The following is a 22916-nucleotide window of genomic DNA, read 5'->3' on the forward strand; positions in this document are numbered from 1 at the left end:
TCAAAAAAAAAAAAAAAAACTTGGACTAAACTACTCAATACATATTAGTTATGACCTCTAACTTTTATTAAAGTGTCAATTTCATTTGCATAGGTTGTCTATGGAGGGACAGAAAGCGCTTAGATTGTCAAAAAGATCTTCATTTGCATTCCAAAGATGAATGGAAGTCTTACGGGTTTGTACTGATATGTGGGTGAGTAATTAATGACAGACTTAATTTTTGGCTTAGTGGGTAACAGCACAGCATTTAGTTCTGTACAATGAGAATGGCTTAAGAATCTAATCCTTTTAACAGCAATGAGAAAGTGGGTTTACACACTAAGTTCACTATGCTCCTCACAAAACATAAGAGGCCCAAGCAATATTTTTAGCCACATTATGGGCTTCTTACAGACGGACCACTCTTGCATGAGATCCCAAGTGCACAGAAACAGACTTCCATATAGCTTTCCATACAAGTTTAATATTCACCCTTTTACAGGTCAAGTAGATAAAGCACAGCATTTGTACACATTGTAACACTTACAGGTGTGACCCTGGCTTGTAACATTGCTCAAAAGATAATCAAGCATCAAATACAATGGAACTGTATCAATAGAAAATGGTTCACTGGATTAAAAAAAAAAAAAAAAACACTTGATAGATTTGTGCATTCCAAGACAGCTTAAAACCTTTATAGAAGAAACTTGCTACATACATACTGGCAGTGTTCCAAGACAAGTGACTTTGTAAAAGCACAAAATAAAAACGGACAAAGCAAGTGTTCTAATATAAAACCATATATTAAAGTCAAACTAAAATGCATTACAGTATTTAATACAAACAAAAACAGTAGAATTAAAACACTTAAAAGAGTAGACCAATGAACTATAGAATTTCCAGAATGCAGAGAAGTGCAGTGGTTTTATACTAGAGGATAGCTGGCGGATGTCGCAATGCCACAATGGTTCTTTCGGTCTTTAGCCATGTAGATGTAGCCTTTGTTACCCCATTTCTCAGTCCAACTAAAGATACAGAACAAAGTAGCATGCTTTTAAGGTTGTGCCTGCAGTTAGGTTTCATTTTAAAACACCACACATGTGTAACATTAAGAGGACACCAGAAGTAAGTCATACCTGTTCTTCACAATCCAGTATCTCTTCCCAGCAACATCAGCACCCTCATAACCATAACCAACTACCAAGACTCCATGGTCAAGTTCTTCACTGCTGCACTCCTTCTCATAATAGATGCCTAGAGTAGAAAGTTTAGAAAGGAGTTAAACCTCAAAGACTGCCAGTTTGATTTGGGTTTAAAAAGAAAGACGTCTAAAATTTTGTAATGGTTGTGCATACAAGTTATCATACAATTCAAATAACCATAAATTTAGACCATTCTCAGAAATAAAGTCAACCACCTACCGGACTGGTAGAACTGGAAGGATTCATGTGCAGCATCAATAGCAACAGCTACAGGACCCACAGCAGCAACAGCCTTCATCAGAGCATGCTCTTTACCACTGGGAATGTCCACAAAACCAGTGTCATTAGCAGCATTATAACGGGGGTCGTAGCGGCATGGCTGGTCATCCTGCAAGCACAAAAGGAAAATAAATAAATAAATTGTACATTACATGTGAGGTTATCAAATACTCATTGAGATATGGGTTGAAAAGGGAGCAAAGCCTTGGCACTCATAGATTCACTAGCATCTGCAAGTCAGAAAAAGCACACAACTGATTTTTACCGTTGCAAGGTAGGGATACGACTCCTCGGAATCCAGCCCATTGTTATCCTGAACATACTGGAAGGCCTGGTCCATGAGGCCTCCATCACAGCCGTGATTGCCCTCCGGCCTAGAACAGTCCATCAAGTTTTGCTCACTCAATGATACCAGCTTTCCCGTTTTACGGAACACCTGACCCTCCAAAGCACCGGTTGAGCTGAAAGCCCAGCAAGATCCACACCGTTTCTAGGATCAGGAAACATGACTTTGTTACCAAACAATGAAGCAATACATGCACATTTTAACACTAACAGACACAGAACAAAAGCTCTAGAAACCAGTTTAATAAATTTCTTACTTGGTCTTTAACAGGGGTGACATAACCCTTTTCTCTCCAGTCAACCTGTTGGGGGGCTTCAAAAAAGCTGGGTTCCATAAACAATGAGCCTTTTGACTTCCGGTTGGGGTCATGACTGTAACCATTCATCGCTTGTTTGAACTCCTCATTTGTCTGTGAGGGAGGACGCAAAAAGGCTTAATTAAAAAATAAAAAAGGTAAAAAAGGTAACCATTGATCTCAGTGTTGATTAGATAAGAAGGGGATTATATTTTACAACAGATACAACATCCCACAGAAAAACTACTCACCATGTCACCAAATTGGTTCATTCCCAGTCGGAAGGTGTGTTTGCCCACGGAGTGCTCAAGGTTGTGCAACTCAATTTTTCTGAAGTTCTTTTCCCACACCATTCTCCTCCAGCCCTCTTCTTTCTGAAGAAGCAGAAGTTTCAGCCATTGCAAAATAAAAATGCATGTATAAAGACATGCATTGCATTTCCTTTGTGTTGAAGCTTATGTCTAGCTACAAGCTCTAGTACTACCACCTCGTAGTAGTTTCTTCCATGATAGCTCTTCCAGAGGTGCCAGTGGTCATCCAACTTCTGGTCTAAGCTTGGAGCAGCAAACACGGCGCTCATGCATAGCGTGAGGAGCGAGGCAAACATCATCCTGCCTGGAAGACTGAGACACAAGAAAACAAGACTCAGTTTCAAGGAATGTCACAGAGGCGAGATACACAGACTACAGCAGTAAACATTTTATTCAATTACAAGGAGCAAAACCTCAGTGCGCACACCAACAGTTAGCTATTCCAAGTTAAGAAGACACTGAACATGTGCAGGTTACAAAGCCACACACATACAATGCACATCGTTCAACATAAGCTTCACTAGCCTAGAAAATACTTAAAAAGCTTTTTAAAATGAAGTTTAAACAAGCAAATACACATTTTTTTCATAAATCTCCACTACAGACGGAGCTGAAACTCAGGTAGGCTAAATATAATCACTGCACCGTACGCTCACGAAAGAGAGAGACATAAACTTACCTTTTACAAGCGAACGAAATGAGTGATTGACTGTCATTGTTTACAACTGAGCGGTTTTTAAAGCGTGCCTGAACATAGAGGCGTCGTCTCATTGGTAAGCTAAACGTTAACAGCCAATCATGTGAAGCAAGAATCTCATCCACTCATGTGATCCAGCATCACAAGATCGAGAACTCATCACTGGAATACAGTGATACTTACATATTGTAGCAAGATTAAAAATTACATTCGAGAACACTTTGCCTGTGTTTACAATATAAAAGTTCGTTAATAAATATTTGATAAGGTTGCGTAAAGATAAATGAGATTGGATGTAGCCTAAATTGGAATTGAATTTTAATTGCTAGTTAATTAAAATTATTTATTGTGTTTATGAGACTTTTATTTTGTTCAGGGCTTTGCTCTCTTTTGTGTAAATGTTCATGTTTGTTTGTGCTTGTCAGAGAAGTGTGTGTCTGACGAATTCAACATGCTCAGACAGAAAATAATCAAAGTGAAAACACTTAGGCCATTGAGAAAATTCCATAACTAAGCGTTTTGAAACACAATCAGTGGCTTGTGTTTTGTATGACGCTAAAAATACAAAATTTAGCAACCCCAGTGCTTCTTGGCATCATCTGCTTTATCTTGGTCTTTCAGTTGCAGAGTGTGCACAGTTTAAATACAAATAATCCTACTTTTCAAGTTTGCTCTTAATATGTCTAAGAACATAGGCTACTGATTATTATTATTATTATTATTATTATTATAAGTAGCCTATCTCCATGGAGGAACATCTCTAAAAAAGATTCATGATTTTTTTTTTTTTTTTTAAGTAGCATTCAATGTAAAGACTATATATATATAGGCCTATATATATATATATATATACAGTACAGTCCAAGAGTTTGGAACCACTAAGATTTTTAATGTTTTTAAAAGAAGTTTCATCTGCTCACCAAGGCTACAATTATTTAATTAAAAATACAGTAAAAAACAGTAATATTGTGAAATATTATTACAGTTTAAAATAACTGTTTTCTATTTGAATATATTTCACAAAGTAATTTATTCCTGTGATGCAAAGCTGAATTTTCAGCATCATTACTCCAGTCTTCAGTGTCACATGATCCTTCAGAAATCATTCTAATATGCTGATCTGCTGCTCAAGAAACATTTAATGTGTACAATTGTACAAAATATTTGTGTACAATATTTTTTTTCAGGATTATTTGATGAATAGAAAGTTCAAAAGAACAGCGCTTATCTGAAATCTAATCTTTTGTAACATTATAAATGTCTTTACTGCCACTTTTGGTTGATTTAATGCATCCTTGCTGAATAAAAGTATTCATTTCTTTAATTTCTTTTCAAAAAAATAAAAATAAAAATTCTTACTGACCCCAAACTTTTGAACGGTAGTGTATAATGCTACAGAAGCTTTGTATTTCAGATAAATGCTGTTCTTTTGAACTTTCTATTCATCAAGGAATCCTGAAAAAAAAAGTACACAACTGTTTTCAACATTGAAAATAATCATAAATGTTTATTGAGCAGCAAATCAGCATATTAGAATGATTTCTGAAGGATCATGTGACACTGAAGACTGGAGTAATGATGCTGAAAATTCAGCTTTGCATCACAGGAATAAATTACTTTGTCAAATATATTTAAATAGTACACAGTTATTTTAAATTGTAATAATATTTCACAATATTACTGTTTTTTACTGTATTTTTAATTAAATAAATGTAGCCTTGGTGAGCAGATGAAACTTCTTTTAAAAACATTAAAAATCTTAGTGGTTCCAAACTTTTGGACTGTACTGTATATATATATAGATCATTACTGTTACAGTGTTATATAAATGCTAGTATCTAAGGATCACATTATATATTATATTATATTTTATAATGTTATAAAATAGTGTCAAAACAGGATTTATTTTATAATGAAAATCACTAATTAAACACACCTTTAATGCATAGCAAAAACCACAGATATTTCTTGCATACAACATATTAGAAAGATAGAAAAAGGAACTGAAAAGATATTCTGTTGTCTGACGTTTGATGGAGTGAGATACATTTTACATGTAGGCCTTTTTACAATGGCAAAACTCTTGGTTAGACCCTAAAAGACACTGTTGAATTTTACCAGTTTCGCTTTGCAACAAATCATACAACTTATCCTGTGCCTTTGTACAAAACCTCTTTAGTCTTATTTGTTATCTTTTCATCAGTGAATAGGAAGCAGTGGCATGAGACATGTTTACCTGTAGGTGTTAGAGACTTGTGTGAGGCATTGTGTGACCGCATGATTAATTAGGTCAACCAGTAAATGTTGTCATCAAAACTTGAAAGGAACCAGAACAAATGATCAGAGAGAGTGGACATCAGACTTCAACTGATGGGGGTGAAAAAAACGCAATCATTCTGATCCTCCTGCCGACGAACTGCCAAAGTCACTCGTTACTTTTCTTGAGGTCATCAGAAACTGAATAAAATGTAGGCCTACCATATGTGACTAATGCCATTTCTCATCACAAAAAAAAGGAAACTTTACATACTTCTACTAAGATACTAATCACATTATTGTTAATAATTCTCTTACAGCAGTAATATTTCACATTTATTTATATGCAATGCAGCCTTGCCTGAATCATTTAATACACTCCCACCATCTGAACAAAAAGGGTAATGCAAGTTGGTAGGATAAATTAAATTAAAACATTTTTGACTTTACATAGATTATTACCCTAACACTTCAGACCAACACAGAAGAAAATAATCAACTCATTAACTTGCTTTTGATTTACTTTCTTTTTTGCTTAACCGAACTCATCATACTTGAGGCCAGATCAATGGCCAAAACTGAACAATTAACATCTTCTAATCCTAATATTTTAATTATTTATTTTCTCCCCAGTCCACCCTATCATGATGGGAAAGAACAACATAAAGGCCACACTTAAAAGGACAAAACATTTATTGCCAGAGAAAGCATAGTCTATTACAAAATAAAATGTAATATCCAAATAAGAATGAATTAAACTCCTCTTAAAAGCTAGAAAGAAAAGATTTAAAGTTTATAAGTGTATGTGCTAGTCCACAAACTTTATTTTCTCTGTGGGATATTTCTGTGATGTTATTAAAAAGCAGTCAATTTCTTAGAATTTACAATAAATCCATTAATATATATATTATAGACATATTAAGTCAAACTGAGGTAATTGCAGTCATCATTCTGCGACTCTTCTTCACTCTGGGTGCGTGTGCTCTTCGCTTTGTTCTGATCTTTATGCTGCACAGGATTCAATGCTGGGTTCCTTCTCCTCTTCTGATGGAAGAGACATTGGTTGAGGTAAACATTTGGTGTGGCACATGCATGAAACCTGACTCTACTAAGACACATTATAGAAAACATTCCAAGTCTTTTTAAGAGGGTGGCACACACATTCGACATTATTCTTTAAAAAAAAATGAGCACAATTAATTTCTTTGTAAATCATTCTCTAAAATATTCAGTCATTGAATTCAATTGATTCTTTTCTTCTTCTTTTTATGTGGATGTGTTTGAGATTATTACCTTGTAACAAACCACTCCAGCGATGATTCCAAGTAGTACTATTAAACCCATGGCACAACCCACCCAGATTATCACTGCCATGGGGAGACCTGAGACAAGATTAACAATACAATGTCTCATTTTTTACTTCCACTCTCTCTATTATTATCTTATTAGTACCAAAAAAACAATAACAAACATCACTAAATTTAAATTCAAATTATATAGTTACAACAAAGTTAAACTATGAGAATATGCAAAAACAAACCATCAAACATAAATTCACAGATCATATTTTTTTAGACTGTTTAAAAAAAATGAATTTAAAATGGTAAATCCAACAGCCATTTTTTGCTGAATTAGCAAGGCCACGCTGCTACTAAAATCTGTTTTGTTCTTTTTAATGCAATAAACATTCATTTAATAAGATGTAACATAAAACCCTAATGCAGTGATTCCCAACCGGGGTGACATCTGGGGAGAGCAGGGGTGCCATGTAAAAACCCTTCAAACATTTTTAAATTGCTAAAATGTGTATAAAAAGCTACGGAGCCCCGCGCATGACATGCAGGAAAAAAATAGGCTAAATCGTGCACACGATTTAGGCTACTAGGCCTAATTCATTCCCTCTATTTGTGCGCGATTTACTTTTTTTTTTCTTGCATGTCATGTGCGGGCTCCATATAAAGCATTTAACATATAGGCTAGGTACCACCAATCTCTGATGTCTTTAATAATAACAAAGAACACACACAAATGGATAGTAAATGGAAGTTTGGTCTGAATTTCAGCACAGGATTTCAGTATCGTGACAACATTTTTCAAATTTTCAAAGGGTCTGAAAAAAAGGTTGAGAAACACTGTCCTAATGTAACAGACAAGAAAAAACTAAGAAGAAACATAATTATTAAAATTAAAAACCATCAAATGTGAAATGTCAAGGAATTCAGGAAAAGTCAGTTTATGATTTTTCACTGTAAATTATTAGATTTGTTTTTTTTTTTACCTCCAAAAATGGTACATTTAACAGTATTTTACTGTAAAATTACAAAAAATGTAAGGTTTGATTTTTTACAGGGAACTTTGCTGTCAATTTGGTCTTTTACTGTTAAAATTACAATAATTTTTTACAGTGTGTCCTTCACTTTTTTCTATTATGTAGACGTTTGTCAGAGGTTTGCACCTTAGAATGGATTTGATTCGGGTTTCTGTTACTCTCATTATGTTCTTGTTTTTAAACAAAGAAATAAAGTGTGTTACTAGGCTATTAGTTTGTTTTTTAGTAATTAGTTTTAATTGAATAATTTCCAGTAGTGGAACATAGTACAGCACTTTGATGATTCTGCTCTGCGTGTTCTGTGTTGTGTGCCTGATCTTGATTCTGAATGTTAAATGATAGTCAGATATGGGTGTGAATACGGTAAATAGCCATAATGGTTATAATTATAATTTAAATGAATAATTATAACATGTAATTTGTTGGAACAAAAATGGGTATTTTTAGCTAACTTACAAACAGCATGCCTGGTGTTATGTTGAGAAGGATAATTATTCTTACCATTTTCTGTTCTTTTCACTAGATTAATTTGGCCTTGAAGACTCCCATGCGGGAAAGTGCTGAGTTTATAGCAATAAGTCACAAAGTCGCTCTCTTGTAATTTTTCCAGTACAATGCTGTGGTTTGATTTTGCAAAAAGACGACCAGCATAGCTGTTGTTAACTATAGTGAGTCCATGGCTGGGGCTGAACACAAAAACCTTCTGATCTGGACACCTGCTCCATTCAGCAAGGCTTACTTTCATGTCTCTTGTAACATTTAAGTTAAAAGTTGCACTCCCACCCAAAGGAGCTCGAATCACATCTTCATCTGTAAAGGCCCCTGTGAAAAACAAAGAGAGAAAGAAGAAAAAGCAAGAAGAGATAAAGAATAAAGAAACGTGTTATGGCACAAACAGCATTTTCAGCATACTGAACTGAACAGCATAATTTATCAGCTTTTCTCTGTATGATCAGTAAATCATTTTTTAAACAGTTTATAAAATAGCACACCTAATCAATCAGTAGATGTGAAAAAGAGCTCAGTTCTTATACTGTCAGGTGCTTGTGAACCCATATTTGCTTTCTCTTCCTGTATCTAACTGCCAGTTTCCTTCTTTTAACAGTTCAGTTCTTTCATTAAAAAGTTTTCATTATATACATCACAAGAATACACTGCTGTTCAAAAGTTTAAAGGGGAATACATTTTCTCTTTTTTGAAAGAAATTAATTCTTTTATTTGGTAATAACATTTTATTTGGCATTGAACTGAAGAGCGAATTTGTAAACTTTATATTTATCAGGAAAAAAAATATATAAAAATATATATACATCATGATTTCCACATAAATATTAAGCAGCATAATTGTTTTCAACATTCATAATCATAAAAAATATTTCTTGAGCACCAAATCAGCATATTAAAATGATTCTGAAGGATCATGCCACTGAAGACTGGAGTATAATGATGCTTAAAATTTAGCTTATGTCATTATAGGAATAAATTAAAATATATTAAAATAGAAAACAGTTATTTCACAATACTGTTTTTAATATTTGTGAACAAATAAATGCAATGGTTCGCATACAAGACTTCTTTCATAAACATCTCACAACAGACCCCAAGCTTTTGAAGGTATAACAAAAACTAAAGTAAAGCCTTTCTCTGTCTGTGTGTGTGTCTCAAAGTCACATACTCTCTCACATACACTTACCTGTTATAAGGGTTATGAAGAGTATTAACACATGGGTCCGGTGTTGTTCAGATACTAGAGATGGATTAATCTGTCCGATCCTCATCATGGTGTCTTGCGCTATGCTTGACGTGCGATGTCGTCTAATGCATTTTTCAGCATAGACAGAAAGCAACCACAAAGACAACCCTGGTAGCTCTAAAAGTTGGGGGCAGGAGTTACAGTTAATCTTATCTTTTAAAACAACTTCCTGTAAAGAAGTACCATGTCTAAGAACTGTATATTAGAAGGGATGTGATTGTAAGAATTCTTTATTGTTTTTAAAGTAGCCAGTGAGATTTCAAATAATCGATACTCTTTTTACACTGCAATTTGTTTAAAAACATAAATAAATAAAACATTGTTCATATCAATCTGTATAAATTAAAATTGTAATAGTCTCATGGTGTCATTTCACTTCATTTTGCATAAATGAGAAAGTGTAGTCTAAAGCACACATGCAAATATGTTCTTGTGTTTCCACTGTCTTGCTGTCATTCTTGTTGTTGCACAGAGGTTATTGGACCAGCACTGCTATAAAAACCACTTCCTGTCTCCCTCCGCTGCATAGGTAGGTCACTCATGACCGTTTCACATAATCTCACATGTTTCACAACCAATGTGTCATACTTTTGTGAGTGGCAGTATATGTAAATAACAGAATTCATTTAAACACATTATCTTTATTTGTACACTTAATGATGTATGATCATTCATTTAATATAGATGACAATAAAGAACACCTCAGCATTACTTAAAGGGTTAGTTAACCCAAAAAATGAATTCATTAATTACTCACCCTCATGTCGTTCCAAACCTTATATGCAAATGAAGATCTTTTTGATGAAATCTGAGAGCTTTCTGTCCCTCTATAGACAGCCTATACGCAATTGAAAATTTGATGCTTCAAAAAGTTCATAAAGAGATTTTAAAACCAATCCGTATTAATTGAGAAGTTTAGTCCATATTTTCTGAAGAGACTCAATCACTTTATATGATGAACAGATTGAATTTAGGCTTTCATTCATATATAAACATTGATCGTGAACATAAACAAGCTCAACCAAACCTGCTTGACGCGCGAGAACGAACCTCTTTGTGGAAGCTCAAACGTGCTGCGTAACACACAAGCAAACGTTAAGCAAACATGCTTGAGCTTTCATTTACCATAACTGATTTGAGTTGAATGTTGAATGTTTATATGTGAATAAATTCAATCTGTTCATCATATAAAGCCATCGAGTCTCTTCAGAAAATATGAACTAAACCGCTCAATGGATTCATTTTATGATCTCTATGAATTTTTTGTCAAAGTTGCAATTGTGTATCTGTGTATGGAGGGACAGAAAGCTCTCAGATTTCATCAAAAAGATATTATTTGCGTTCTGAAGATGAACAAAAGTCTTATGGGTTTGAAACGACATGAGGGTGAGTAATTAATGACTTTTCATTTTTGGGTGAACTAACCCTTTAACACACTATTGTTCAAGGAGCATTTAACATAGAAATATGTCATTACAGAAAAGTGTATAACATTCGTCCTGAGAGAGCACACTACAAATAGCAGCATATTTACAATTACAAGGATTATACATTTGCCGTAAAAAATAATTTTTTGGTTTACTAGCATTTGGCAGGTTGATAAATCTGTGTTCAATCTTTTTAAATATTTCTTACAGTTTTAAAAGAATAGTTCACCCCAAAAATGAAATTTATGTTCCCCTCATATCATTCCAAACCTGTATTACTTTCTTTTTTCCCCTATGAAACACACACAAAATACTTTTTTTTTTTTTTTTTGATATGATGGTGTCTAATGTTGTTTTTTGGGGTCAAAAAAAAAAAAAAAAAAAACACTGGGCCCCATCGACTTTCATTGTATGTGAAAAATCTGTTGGTTTGGAACAACATGAGAGTGAGTATATTGGACATTTGTCACCATTGTATGGACAAACACCATAGACATTTTTCAAAGTATGCTCTTTTGTGTTCAACCCAAATAAATAAACAAACAAACATATAATTAATTAAAAAAAGAAAACTCAAGCAGTTCTGAAATGACATAAGGGTGATTAAATGATGACAGAATTTTTTTATTTTTGGGTGAACTATCAGCTTTAAAGAGCCTCTATGTAATAATGACACCCAGTGTTCAAAATAGGTACTGCAGTCCAAATTCAAAATATTGTTTGGCCCGCCCCCTTGTTCAAAGACGCGGGTTGCCAGCTTTTACAGCATATGGTTGCCAGCAACAATAGGGAGCGCAATTGACAATGAAAACTGAGGAGACTTGATTTTCCTTCTAAACGAAAACTGAGATCAAGCATCCTGCAATAAAGCAATAAAACTCACCTAGAGAAGAAGATCTCAGAGAAATAGCAAAGGGCAACGCCTTGCCCTAACTCCAAAAGGAAAACCCCCATGGGGCACATATATTAAGTCCATTTCAATTTCTGACTATCACTGCCTTAAGTTGCAGTTTTCGTAAATATATAAAAAACTGCTTTTTGTTACAAGTGAGCAGAGCGCGACCGACTTAAAGGTAGATATTTACCCTGCATCCAATGTTTAAGGTCAGAATTGACGAGTTTGTGTCCGGGAAGAGCACTCAGTCGGCCGAAGTGACTCTTCTAAAGCCATACCGGGACTGCAGTGAACGAAATAATTGAAGATATAAGATAATCGGAATAATCAAATATCTAAATTAATGCATAACTAATGAGTAATTTCTAATTGGAAGCACAACGAATAAGAATCATTTGAAATTGGAGTCAGATTAAACGAGTGAAATTAAGTGAACTTCATAGAGACGCTGAAAAGACATACACGCGTAAACCTTCCCCGTCCTGTGGGAAACCGTCATTGGGCCCATTAGGTGGGCCTTACAAGACTTAAACACTGTAAGCTAATGAGTTGATTTATCTGTTTTGATATGCTGTTGTTCATAGAGATATTTAGATGGATTCAGAGGCTTTTTAGTAGAGATGCACCGATTGCAATTTTCTTGTCCGATTCTGATTTTTTGTTAGTGTGATCAGCCGATACCTATTTTTTGCTGATTCTGATTTTCTTTCTAAGAACTGTAAAAGACAACGTATACAAACAAAAATCTACTTTTCTTCAATGCAGAGTTTTATTTTCATAAAAAAAACAAGTAAAAGTCAGTAATAAAATATAAACAGCTCAAATAAATGCAATAGAATAAAGAGAGCTATGAAACTAATTTTTTCGGGTTAACTTTTATTCCCGGTAAGAAATACTACAGAAATTAAAGTAATCAAATGTAAAATAACACATTGTGTTTGCAATGGTTACCTTAATTTCTGTCGTCTTTATTGCAAATAATTCTTACCATTAAAGTTATACAACGTATTCAGTCAAAAGCAGAAAGTGATTTGTCTTTTGTTCTTTGATTAACATGACAGACAGCAGCAGGAATATTGGACTGCTGTCCCTTTAAGAGTTTATGAACGGTGTTCAACGGACCCAATAATGTTACACACGACTTGGGTTCACTTTCTTAGCTATTTAACGATTAAAAACTGACAGTGTACACGCCAAGATTGCCTGTGCCGCTGGTTTTGACATACTTTTGTATGTATTTGACAGTTTAAGCGCTGGAAGGCGCTTATTTTGGTACTTGTGACTCTGTTTGATTTCTGTCCCTGAAGACTGAGCATGGCTTGTTCGCTTCACTTATACAGATCAGTGGTGCGCGCGCTTTTGGTGTGAGCGCGAAACCTGCGGGAATGACTAAAATTATGCGCAATACAAGCTGCAATACGCGGTGTTTTCTGCCAACTGGCAACCTGTGATGTCGAAATACTATTGGATAAACTGCAGCAGAGGTTTCCCACAGACCAAAACAAAAACAGACATTCCGACATGGAACGCACATTTTCAAAATAGAATATCTGGCATTGTCTGTCTGAGAAACAAGTAGGTGAACTTGCACGTGTTAAATATCTGCAAACATATTGGGATATTTTTATGCTTTATTAAAGTAAAAATCTTACATAGAGCCCCTTTAAGGTTTCAATAGATGCCCCACTTTAAAAAGGAAATAGCTAAAAATGTACACTGTCTCTATTCAACATCCTGTCCTATAATATGTCAAGAAAACTTTGAAACAACATGATGGTGAGTGATTGATGAAAGAACTTTAATTTTGGGGTGAACTATTATAATATTTTAAATATAATAATATTTATAAATATCTATAAATATATAATAATCACTAATACATTTCTTAATTGCAATAATTCGGGGATATTTCAGGTTGTGACATTTATTTTCTGGGCTTTGATCATCAGATAAAACTTACTGTATACTATTTCTTACACTTGTCATTAAAACACACTTAATTTGCTACTAAGATTACAAAGTTACCTACTTATGTTTGATTATTGCAGCATGTTGCATTCATACAATTTGATTATTTCTGCTATAAAGTTTCAGACTTATGGGCAAAGTTTCATTATGTGCAACCAGGAAGTTTCATTTCATAAAAAAACTACTGTGACTGCAAACCACTGAACCTCATTATGCCCATATACATCAATGAGCCAAAACATTATGACCACCTGCCTAAAGTGCTGTTGTGCTGCCAAAACAGCGCTGAGCTGTCGAGGCATGCACTCTACAAGACCCCTGAAGACATCCTGTGGTATCTGGCACCAAGATGTTAGCAGCAAATCCTTCAAGTCCTGTAGGTTGCGAGGTGGAGCTGCCGTGGATCGAACTTATTGGTCCACAGATGTTCAACTGGATTGAGATCTGCACTGTAAAAAAGCAACTACATATTTTTCAGTTTCACAAAACCATTTGAGTCTCAAATACTAAGAAATGCAATTTTCTTGAAACTACATAAAAACCCCTGTCAGACACAGAATCCCCCGTGAGTTCCCAGCACGCATTGCAGCATGAATAAATTATGTGTTTACTGTTTTTATTGTATTATTGTTTTTCTGTTTGCTGACTTCTTTTTAAAAAATGTTGTAGTTATTTTGTCATTATTGTTAGTTATTTGTAATGTAAAGAGAGATTTATTGATTGTCATCATTCTTGAGGTTTGTGTCAAATGTTGAGGCCTGCAGTATGTTCAACTATTTATTTTTTATAGTGTGGGGAATTTAGAGGCTGGGGCAACATTTTGAACTCTCCATCATGTTCCTCAAACCGTTCCTGAACAATGAGTGCAGTGTGGCAGGGTGCATTATCCTGCTGAAAGAGCCCACTTCCACCATTATCATGAATGGTGTACCTGGTCTGTAACAATGTTTAGGTAGGTGGCATGTTCCATCCAAACTGCCGTCCACATGAATGACCGGACCTAGGGTTTCCCAGCAGAACATCGCTCAAAGAATCACACTCTCTCCACTGGCTCGTTGTCATCCCACAGTGCATCATTGTGCCATCACTTCCCCAGGTAAACGGTGCACGTGTACATGGCCGTCCATGTGATGCAAAAGAAAATGACGACCTTCTTTCACTGCTTCAAGGTCCAGTGGATGCTAGCGTACCCATTGTAGGGCATTAAAATTTGGTGTGACTTTGGTGCCACAGTAGACTTCCCGTTGGCTTGGACAAGACGGGATAGCCATCATTGCCCTTGTGCATCAATGAACCTTGGGAGCCCACCCTGTCTCCGGTTTAAGGTTTGTCCCTCCTTGGACCACTTTTAGTAAATTCTTACCACTGCTGACCAGGAGCAACCCACATGCCTTGCCATTTCAGAGATACTCTAACCTAATCTTGCCATAACAATTTGGCCCTTATCAAAGTCACTCAGATCTTAATTCCTGTCCATTTTTTTCTGCATCCAACAATTACGAGAATTGATTGTTTGTTTACCATCTAATCTACCCAGACCCTAATATGTGGCCTTGTTATGAGATGATCAACACTATTTGCTTCACCTGTGACTGGTTATAATGTTTTGGCTCATCAGTGTACATGAAAACTGGAATAATAATAATTAAAAAAAAAAACCCCACAGGCATTAAATATGTTTTCATCAATTTAAACTGACTGCCTAAAAAGTTCCTGCTTGCCAGTTCCATACCATTCATAATAAATAATACTACCATTCTGCCTGATGCAAACAAGGTAAATGTGTCAACCAACATTTTAGGCCTAACCACACCACAGTCATGTTTAACATATCACATCATTATGGCTTAAATACTACCCAGGATCTTCATGCCTGTAGTCTCTTGTGTCATACCATGTCTGTGAAGATGAAGGGGGAATCGTTCTCATCCGTGTTCATTGTGAGGAACTGAATCCAGTTCTGGAGGAAGCTTCGTGAATAGACACCAGTCTCCACAACCAGGCCACAAAAGCGCCGTCTGCCAGTTTTGTTGCGCAAAGCAATTTGAGCTTCACGTTCTGTTACGTTGTAACTGACATTGATAATCTGAATGATGAACAGGTGGAGCAGACCGGCTGTTATGATAACGCTGTACCACACACATGTAAAGCACAGCGCTGTGCTACACACACAAACACACACAAATGTGTTATATTAGGTTAAAAACACACTGCGTATGTGCATATTTTCTATTAAACACACACATATATATATATATATATATATATATATATATATATATATATATATATATATATATATATATATATATATATATATATATATATATATATATATGTGGATGGTGTACCTGTATTGGCTGTAGACTCCGGGACAGTATAACATAGCTGTGAATAGACTCTGTCGTGGACATATACTCCGTAACACCAAACTGATCCCGTAGAAGGATGTCAGCAGGAAGAGAAGGAGCGTCAAAATGAACTGCCTGTGATTGGCTTGGCCTACACAGCTGTTTATCCTGTCATGGAGAGTCACGCACACAAAGACACAAAAAATAAGCAGTCATGTAAACACACAGACATATTTATACCAAAAACCAAGTCAAGAACAGTTACGCTATTTTCTCTCTTAGATGTGGTTTATGGCAAGTTCCTATTTTTATTTGTGCCTGTGTGCGTGTTGAAGCAGCACAGAGACAGATTGGCCTGGTGAGATCTCTCTTTTCTGTGCTGAAAGCTGCGTTCCTGTGGCCTATGCACATGTCTCTCCAGCCTGTCTTGCTCCAGTGACGTCTTTTGGGAATCAGCTTGAACATATGTGTGTGTCTGATGGGGTAGTGTACACATGCATACAATTTGTGGAAAGATCAGAAATAGAATTAAATAACTGGCATGAGAATGCTAGGGAGATGACCTACAATTCATTTTTGGAATTGTTCAACTATTTCTATAGTTGGGATGTGCATGAAGCCAAATATATGTAGGAAAGGCACAAAAACTGACATAAAAATGACTAATGAATATTAATTATATAATAATAGAAAACATTCTTTTGACTGATTATCCAACAAGCACAAGTATAAAGTAATATTTTTAATGAACATATCTGAAATCATAACGAAATAATGAGTCTGTGACACCAAGATGACTAAACTGTGAACTTCATGAATGGAAGCAGTTACTCTCTCTCCTTTTATTATGCATATATCAGGATTTTTATTTATTTATTTATATAAAGGTTTTTAATAAAAAAATATATATATATATATATATATATATATATATATATATATATATATATATATATATATATATATATATATATATATATATATATTTAATTATAATAAAATATAATAATTTAAAAATACTATCTACTGTAGTAGTATATCAGCGCAATTGTTTTCAACATTAATAATAATAATGTGTTTTTGAGCACCAAAAAAGCATTTAAGATTGATTTCTGAAGGATGATTCTGCTGAAATTCAGCTTTGCCATCACATGAATAAATTGCATTTTAAAATACAATCAAATAGAAAACAGTTATATTAACCATAATAATATTTAACAATAATACTGCTTTACTGTATTTCTGATCAAATAAATACAGCCTTGGTGGGTATAAGATAACTTTTGAATGGCAGTGTTTAATTTTGTCATTAAAAGATACACATACAGATACAGAAAATGGCTGCAGTGCACAAATTCTTTCTGTAGTTTTCAGAATATTTAAATTATTCATAATAATAATTCACTTCACACTGAGAATAAAGTGTTCATACTAAATTTTCAAAGAAGAAGGAATGAGAAACCCACCAAACACAGTGGTGGTCCATTCGAAGGACACATGCCCCACAGATCCTGCAGTGCCCAGCCCTTGGTGGGCGCACCAGTTGGCACACAGGGCATAACTTCTTCTTTCCTTCCTTCTCCACCTTTGACTGGCTGATTCCATTGCAGGGGGTGGAGTCTCTGGGTAAGTTTGTGCTCTGATTGGTTGTAGAGCTACTGTTGATTCCCAGAGCTAATGATTGGGATTTGACAACGCCTGGTCCCTGTTTGGTGCGCACAAGGGAGATAAGCGTCAACATCATGCCTGTCGTCGCAGTAACCAGCTGCAGATTACTTACATCTCCTCTGGGAACGATCTCGGTAAGGAAAAGGTAGTACATATAGGCAAGGGAGAAAAGTGCCAAACTAAGGAAAAACAATGTGCGTCTTTTCCTTTTGTGAGTCACATAGTAATACCAAAGCACCAGTCCTGGTAGGGCAGTTAAGACCACAAATCCCAACATACAATTAATTGCGGCTACTCGCAACAGGCCAGGAATCAATACCATGGGAGGTAAAACAGAGAGCTCTAATCGAAGGGGTCCTATGGCACAACATGGCAAACCCAAATGATCAGCCATACGAGAGATGAAACGAGAGATGATGTCTGGCTTGTCTGGTTCTCCTCTGAGTAACCTAATGAGAAGGGTGAGAAATACAGACTTTTTCAGTGAAAAGAGCAAAACAACTAAAAACTGATGCATTCACTCATAAATTAAAGGGTTGTCATCATTTACACACCTTTACAGACTTTTGTTGTATGAAAAAGAGCAGCTGAAAATGATCTCCTTGTGTGTTCCACAGATAAAATAAGCATTTGGAACAAAGTGAAGGTGAGTAAATGAGGACAAAATGAATTCCTAGAATAATTTCTGTGTGAACTACTCTTTAAAAAGCTTACATGAACAAATGCAATGACAAACTTTATCTGCATGCCATGAATGGTTAAATGGTTGACCTCTGACCTTTCACAGGCATCATCAAGTTCTTCACAGTCACAGCAGCAGTACTCTCTTTGCTGGTCGATGTCTCCACAGCAGCACAGAGGGTCATCTGGTTGCGGAGGCTTAAAACGTTCTCGTTTCATCTCTTTGTGTCAGAGACAATCTGCTTCCACTGTGAGATCAAGCTTTTTTCAGGATTCGGTTAGATCACATTTATTCAAATAAGTGGAAAGTGTTCGTTCATCTCGGGACAGGGTTGATTCAGGGCTGTTGGTAGTTTTAGCAGTTAGCTGATATAACAGATGCAGGTGGATTTCTTGTTCAGCTCCCTCGCAGTTCATCTGCTGCTTTTTACATCAGAAGCTTCGTGGAAAAAAACCATGCGTTGCACTGGTTGGAAAGAAATAACATAAAATCAGTTCTTGCCAATATTGTTTTTCTTGTTGATCTTGATGGTTATCAGACAATTCACAATGCGCAAATTTATGAAATAGGTTTATGAAATATGCAAAACAGTTGCTCTTTTGTGTAATTTTGGAGGACAGATTCTTAGTTAATTGGTTTTTATTAATGAATATTCAATGAAGGCATTTAATGAATTTAACAAAATGTATGTGTTTTTTTTCTTTGACATTACAGGGATTTTTTGTTATGATCACTTACATAAAATACAATAAACTGAATACAAAAAAGTTCAAGGGAGGTAAATCAATTTTATAGGCAATTTACACACTTGTGGCCTAAACTCACTTACTAGTTTCAGGTCACAGAGGAACAGCACATAGTCAGGTGTCTAACACTGACATCTGGCCCAACCCATGCCTTTCTCACTTGGGAGCTTACACTGGCACAGACAATACAGATGGACGCACACAATAACATAGGCACTGGTCTATAATTAGCTATGTGGTCTATAATTAGTATTTTTAACAATGCAGAAAATATTAACCCTTTCACACATAGAGGTCACTACAGTGGACAGCTACTCAAAAAGCGTTTTCTTGCATATGCATGGATTTTGATGGCATTGTTGTACATCAACCTCTTCAGTGGACACTAGTGCATCATCCTATACATTGCCACCAAGTGACAAACCTTTTTATGTGGATTTTTTTTTCCCTCCAAACCAAGATAACTGACGGCCATTCAGAAATGCCAAGTTGATCTGGAATACCAATCCATTCCTTCTATCCTAAAAAAAATGTAGCATCAAGTAACATCTAAGAAGTCATATCATTGTTAAATTTTCCAAGTACTGATTTTAGATTGGGAGGAAATTCTGATTAATCATCTATCCACTAAATTGGACTTAAAGGAACACTCCACTTTTTTTGAAAATAGGCTAATTTTCCAACTCCCCAAGAGTTAAACAGTTGAGTTTTACCGTTTTCGAATCCATTCAGCCGATCTCCGGTTCTGGCAGTACCACTTTTAGCATAGCTTAGCATAGTTCATTGAATCTGATTAGACCGTTAGCATTGCGCTTAAAAATGACCAAAGAGTTTTGATATTTTTCCTATTTAAAACTTGACTCTTCTGTAGTTAGATCGTGTACTAAGACCAGCGGAAAATGAAAAGTTGCGATTTTCTAGGCTGATATGGCTAAGAACTATACTCTCATTCAGGCGTAATAATCAAGGAACTTTGCTGCCATTCCATGGCTGCAGCAGGCGCAATGATATTACGCAGCGTCTCTCACAAACGGTTGCAAGGCACGTTCCCTGTGCAAGCAGGGGCTCACAGGCGCTGCGTAATATCATTGCACTGCTGAAGCCATGGAACGGTAGCAAAGTTCCTTGATTATTACGCTGGAATGAGAGTATAGTTCCTAGCCATATCAGCCTAGAAAATCACAACTTTTTATTTTCCGTCTGTCTTAGTACACGATTTAACTACAGAAGAGTCAAGTTTTAAATAGGAAAAATATCAAAACTCTTTGGTCATTTTTAAGTGCGATGCTAACGGTCTAATCAGATTCAATGAACTATGCTAAGCTATGCTAAAAGTGGTACCGCCAGAACCGGAGATCGGCTGAATGGATTCGAAAACGGTAAAACTCAACTGTTTAACTCTAGGGGAGTTGGAAAATTAGCCTATTTTCAAAAAAAGTGGAGTGTTCCTTTAATGCATCACTAGCTACAGTATATTTCAGTTACATTTCATGCTATTATTGTGATTGTTGTTCTTGAAAATATTTCATCTGCAGTAGTTTTTTGGCTGTAAATAAATGTATTTGTGTTATTAGAATATAATTGCAGTTACATCAAAAAGTAATGTGATTATGTAATGTACATTACTTGTAATGCGTTACATCAAAAGTAATCTGATTACATTATGCATGTTACTTGTAATGTGATACTCCCAACACTGCTCATTTCATATGAGATTGAAAACACCTGATCGCTAGTTTTTTCCACAGTCTGAAAACATCAATAGATCAGTGTAGATTGCTGTGTTATTACTGTTTTATGTTTAATACAGCATCTTATTTAAAACCAAAAATGCACACTGTCCACTTAAGTGGACATCTGAAAATCTCTGTAACCTCCTGACTGAGGTTGTCATAATTCATGCATTAAAGCGTTAATATCTGAATCAACTCTTTGTTACTTGAATTAAGGCCATCTGATGTCTCAAGTGGATCAAATAATTGGGCCATCAAAAAACTTTTCCCTGAGAGGCCATTTTCTGTCATAGTTTTCGATAGAGAAAATAATTGAGCGGCATGTGTTTGACATGTTCTAAATTACATTTGATCCCTGGAGTAAACAAAAGGTTTGCCCTTGAGTTTGCTGTGATTCAAAATTAACCCTACAAAGGATGATTCAATTCCTTAAAATATATATCAACGATTTTCATTTGAAACCTTTATCAAAATAATCTTAGCTTAATTTTTACCTATGTTTTAACAGCCTCAACACAGATGGAAATGCATCCCACACGAAGTTCTTCAGTTTATACATCTATTTGTGGTGAGTCTTCCCTGATCTTCAGTTGCACTTGTAGTAGTCTGGAGAAAGAAAAGGCTGACCCCAGCTTTTTTGTCTGTTTGTTTACCCTGAAATGTCAAGATGTCATCCTAGAAATCCAGCTTAACTTTTCCCATTAATCCGATTTTCCCCGTCAGAGAACGCAGGTGGAAGTCCAGACGCGTCTTCGTTTCATTTAGCAATTATATAAATGTTATCAAAATATATATTTTTAAGAGATACATCTCAGTCGTTTGCTCCTTAAATACCTCCAATAAACAGAAAGGCGCGTCCTTGTGGGGTTTATCAGATGAGGTCCAGCACGTGAAGATTCTCAGGACTGTCCGGAAGGCAGTGATAGATAACTCTGCGCGCTCCCGCTCCACTCTCTCAAGCGTTCTTCCGAGAGGGCAGGCGCGTGAGAGATCTGTTTACGAGCGTTGTTACCGATTAGGGTTGGGTGGCGGCGTTGAAAAAGGAAGTTGGCAGGTGTTACTGTGACAGCGACAACGTGAATCAACGAGGACAGATAGCGCGCGCGTTCCGTGCATAACCGGGAGGCCAGACATCGGGTCACAGTAGCCGACCCTTTTCATCTCTAAATTTTAACTCTTCTATCGTCTGCCCGTCAATGTTTGTGAACGAATACGCTACAAAAACAGTGTTTAGTTATAGGCATATTTACAAAAAAAAAGTAAAGTTTACCATATGTGTGCTGCTCGTCAAATTGAAATCAGTCATGACCTTTCACTTTTGAGTTTTGACCCCTTCTATGCAGCTTTACTTTTCTTTTCTTTTTACTCCAAAATTCTCAACATTTTATGTTCTGGCTTTATTGTTTTTTATTTATATTGTGATAGAGTTCAAAAGTTCAATTTTTTCAAGTATATGAATGGGCATGACACCTCTGACTTTCTAGAAACATTGGCATTTTTTTTAGCTTTTCTTAAGCAGAATTCAAAATGCCCATAGACCAGGTGTGCTACTGCTCATCCGGCACGATTCTTGCAAGTCAGCCATTAAAAGTTTCCTTCCGGTGGTCAGCAGGATCTACATGATGTGAAAGACAGTGGGCTCTTGTGGAGGTGAAGTCGTACGGTGGCAGAGCTGCTGCAGCTCCTGCTGGAGTCCCCAATCCCATCAAGAAACAAAATACTTGGTAAGCGCTGAGTCTTGACTAAGTCTGTCCTTCTAAATAGTATACATGTCATTAGATTGCTTACAGTGCTCATAACTCTCTATCTTCCTTCGCACCAAACTTGGTTGTATGTGTTTTTAGCAGTTGACACATCAATCTTTGGCAGGTCAGGGTCAAATTATGGTCACAGTGGAGATGGTATGTGAGCTCCTCGTGCGATAATTTGGACATGCGAATCCGTTTGATGTGACCACACCCTGTGAGATCAGGTTTCTTGTAAGCGGTGACCTGAACCA

The 22916-nt window shown here is 35.9% G+C and overlaps 2 protein-coding genes across 7 annotated transcripts; both read right to left on the reverse strand.

The window, feature by feature from the left end:
* Positions 1 to 549: 549 nt before the first annotated feature.
* On the reverse strand, positions 550 to 3172 carry ctsll (cathepsin L, like). 2 transcript variants are annotated; one of them, XM_067408457.1, is made up of 8 exons: positions 3092 to 3172; positions 2589 to 2724; positions 2353 to 2475; positions 2063 to 2215; positions 1726 to 1950; positions 1401 to 1569; positions 1116 to 1233; positions 550 to 1004 (listed from the first exon to the last, which is right to left on the reverse strand). In XM_067408457.1, exons 2-8 carry the CDS (start codon positions 2709 to 2711, stop codon positions 905 to 907), a joined length of 1011 nt encoding a protein of 336 aa, XP_067264558.1. In that variant the 5' UTR covers positions 2712 to 2724; positions 3092 to 3172; the 3' UTR covers positions 550 to 904. The 2 variants fall into 2 exon arrangements, with proteins under 2 accessions (XP_067264558.1, XP_067264557.1); XM_067408456.1 differs by having other exon boundaries at positions 2586 to 2724.
* Positions 3173 to 5543: 2371 nt separating this feature from the next.
* Positions 5544 to 21855, reverse strand: zdhhc23a (zinc finger DHHC-type palmitoyltransferase 23a). 5 transcript variants are annotated; one of them, XM_067407165.1, is made up of 10 exons: positions 21412 to 21855; positions 18535 to 18903; positions 17555 to 18205; positions 16089 to 16256; positions 15632 to 15899; positions 10205 to 14186; positions 9388 to 9564; positions 8196 to 8516; positions 6659 to 6747; positions 5544 to 6409 (listed from the first exon to the last, which is right to left on the reverse strand). In XM_067407165.1, the coding sequence occupies exons 2-6, from the start codon at positions 18654 to 18656 to the stop codon at positions 14166 to 14168; spliced, it is 1230 nt and encodes a 409-aa protein (XP_067263266.1). In that variant the 5' UTR covers positions 18657 to 18903; positions 21412 to 21855; the 3' UTR covers positions 5544 to 6409; positions 6659 to 6747; positions 8196 to 8516; positions 9388 to 9564; positions 10205 to 14165. The 5 variants fall into 5 exon arrangements, with proteins under 5 accessions (XP_067263266.1, XP_067263267.1, XP_067263265.1 ...); XM_067407166.1 differs by having other exon boundaries at positions 9388 to 14186; positions 21571 to 21855; XM_067407164.1 differs by having other exon boundaries at positions 9388 to 14186.
* Between the last annotated feature and the right edge of the window lie 1061 nt (positions 21856 to 22916).

This window comes from Chanodichthys erythropterus, chromosome 13, assembly GCF_024489055.1.
Source record: "Chanodichthys erythropterus isolate Z2021 chromosome 13, ASM2448905v1, whole genome shotgun sequence".
Lineage (NCBI taxonomy): Eukaryota > Metazoa > Chordata > Actinopteri > Cypriniformes > Xenocyprididae > Chanodichthys > Chanodichthys erythropterus.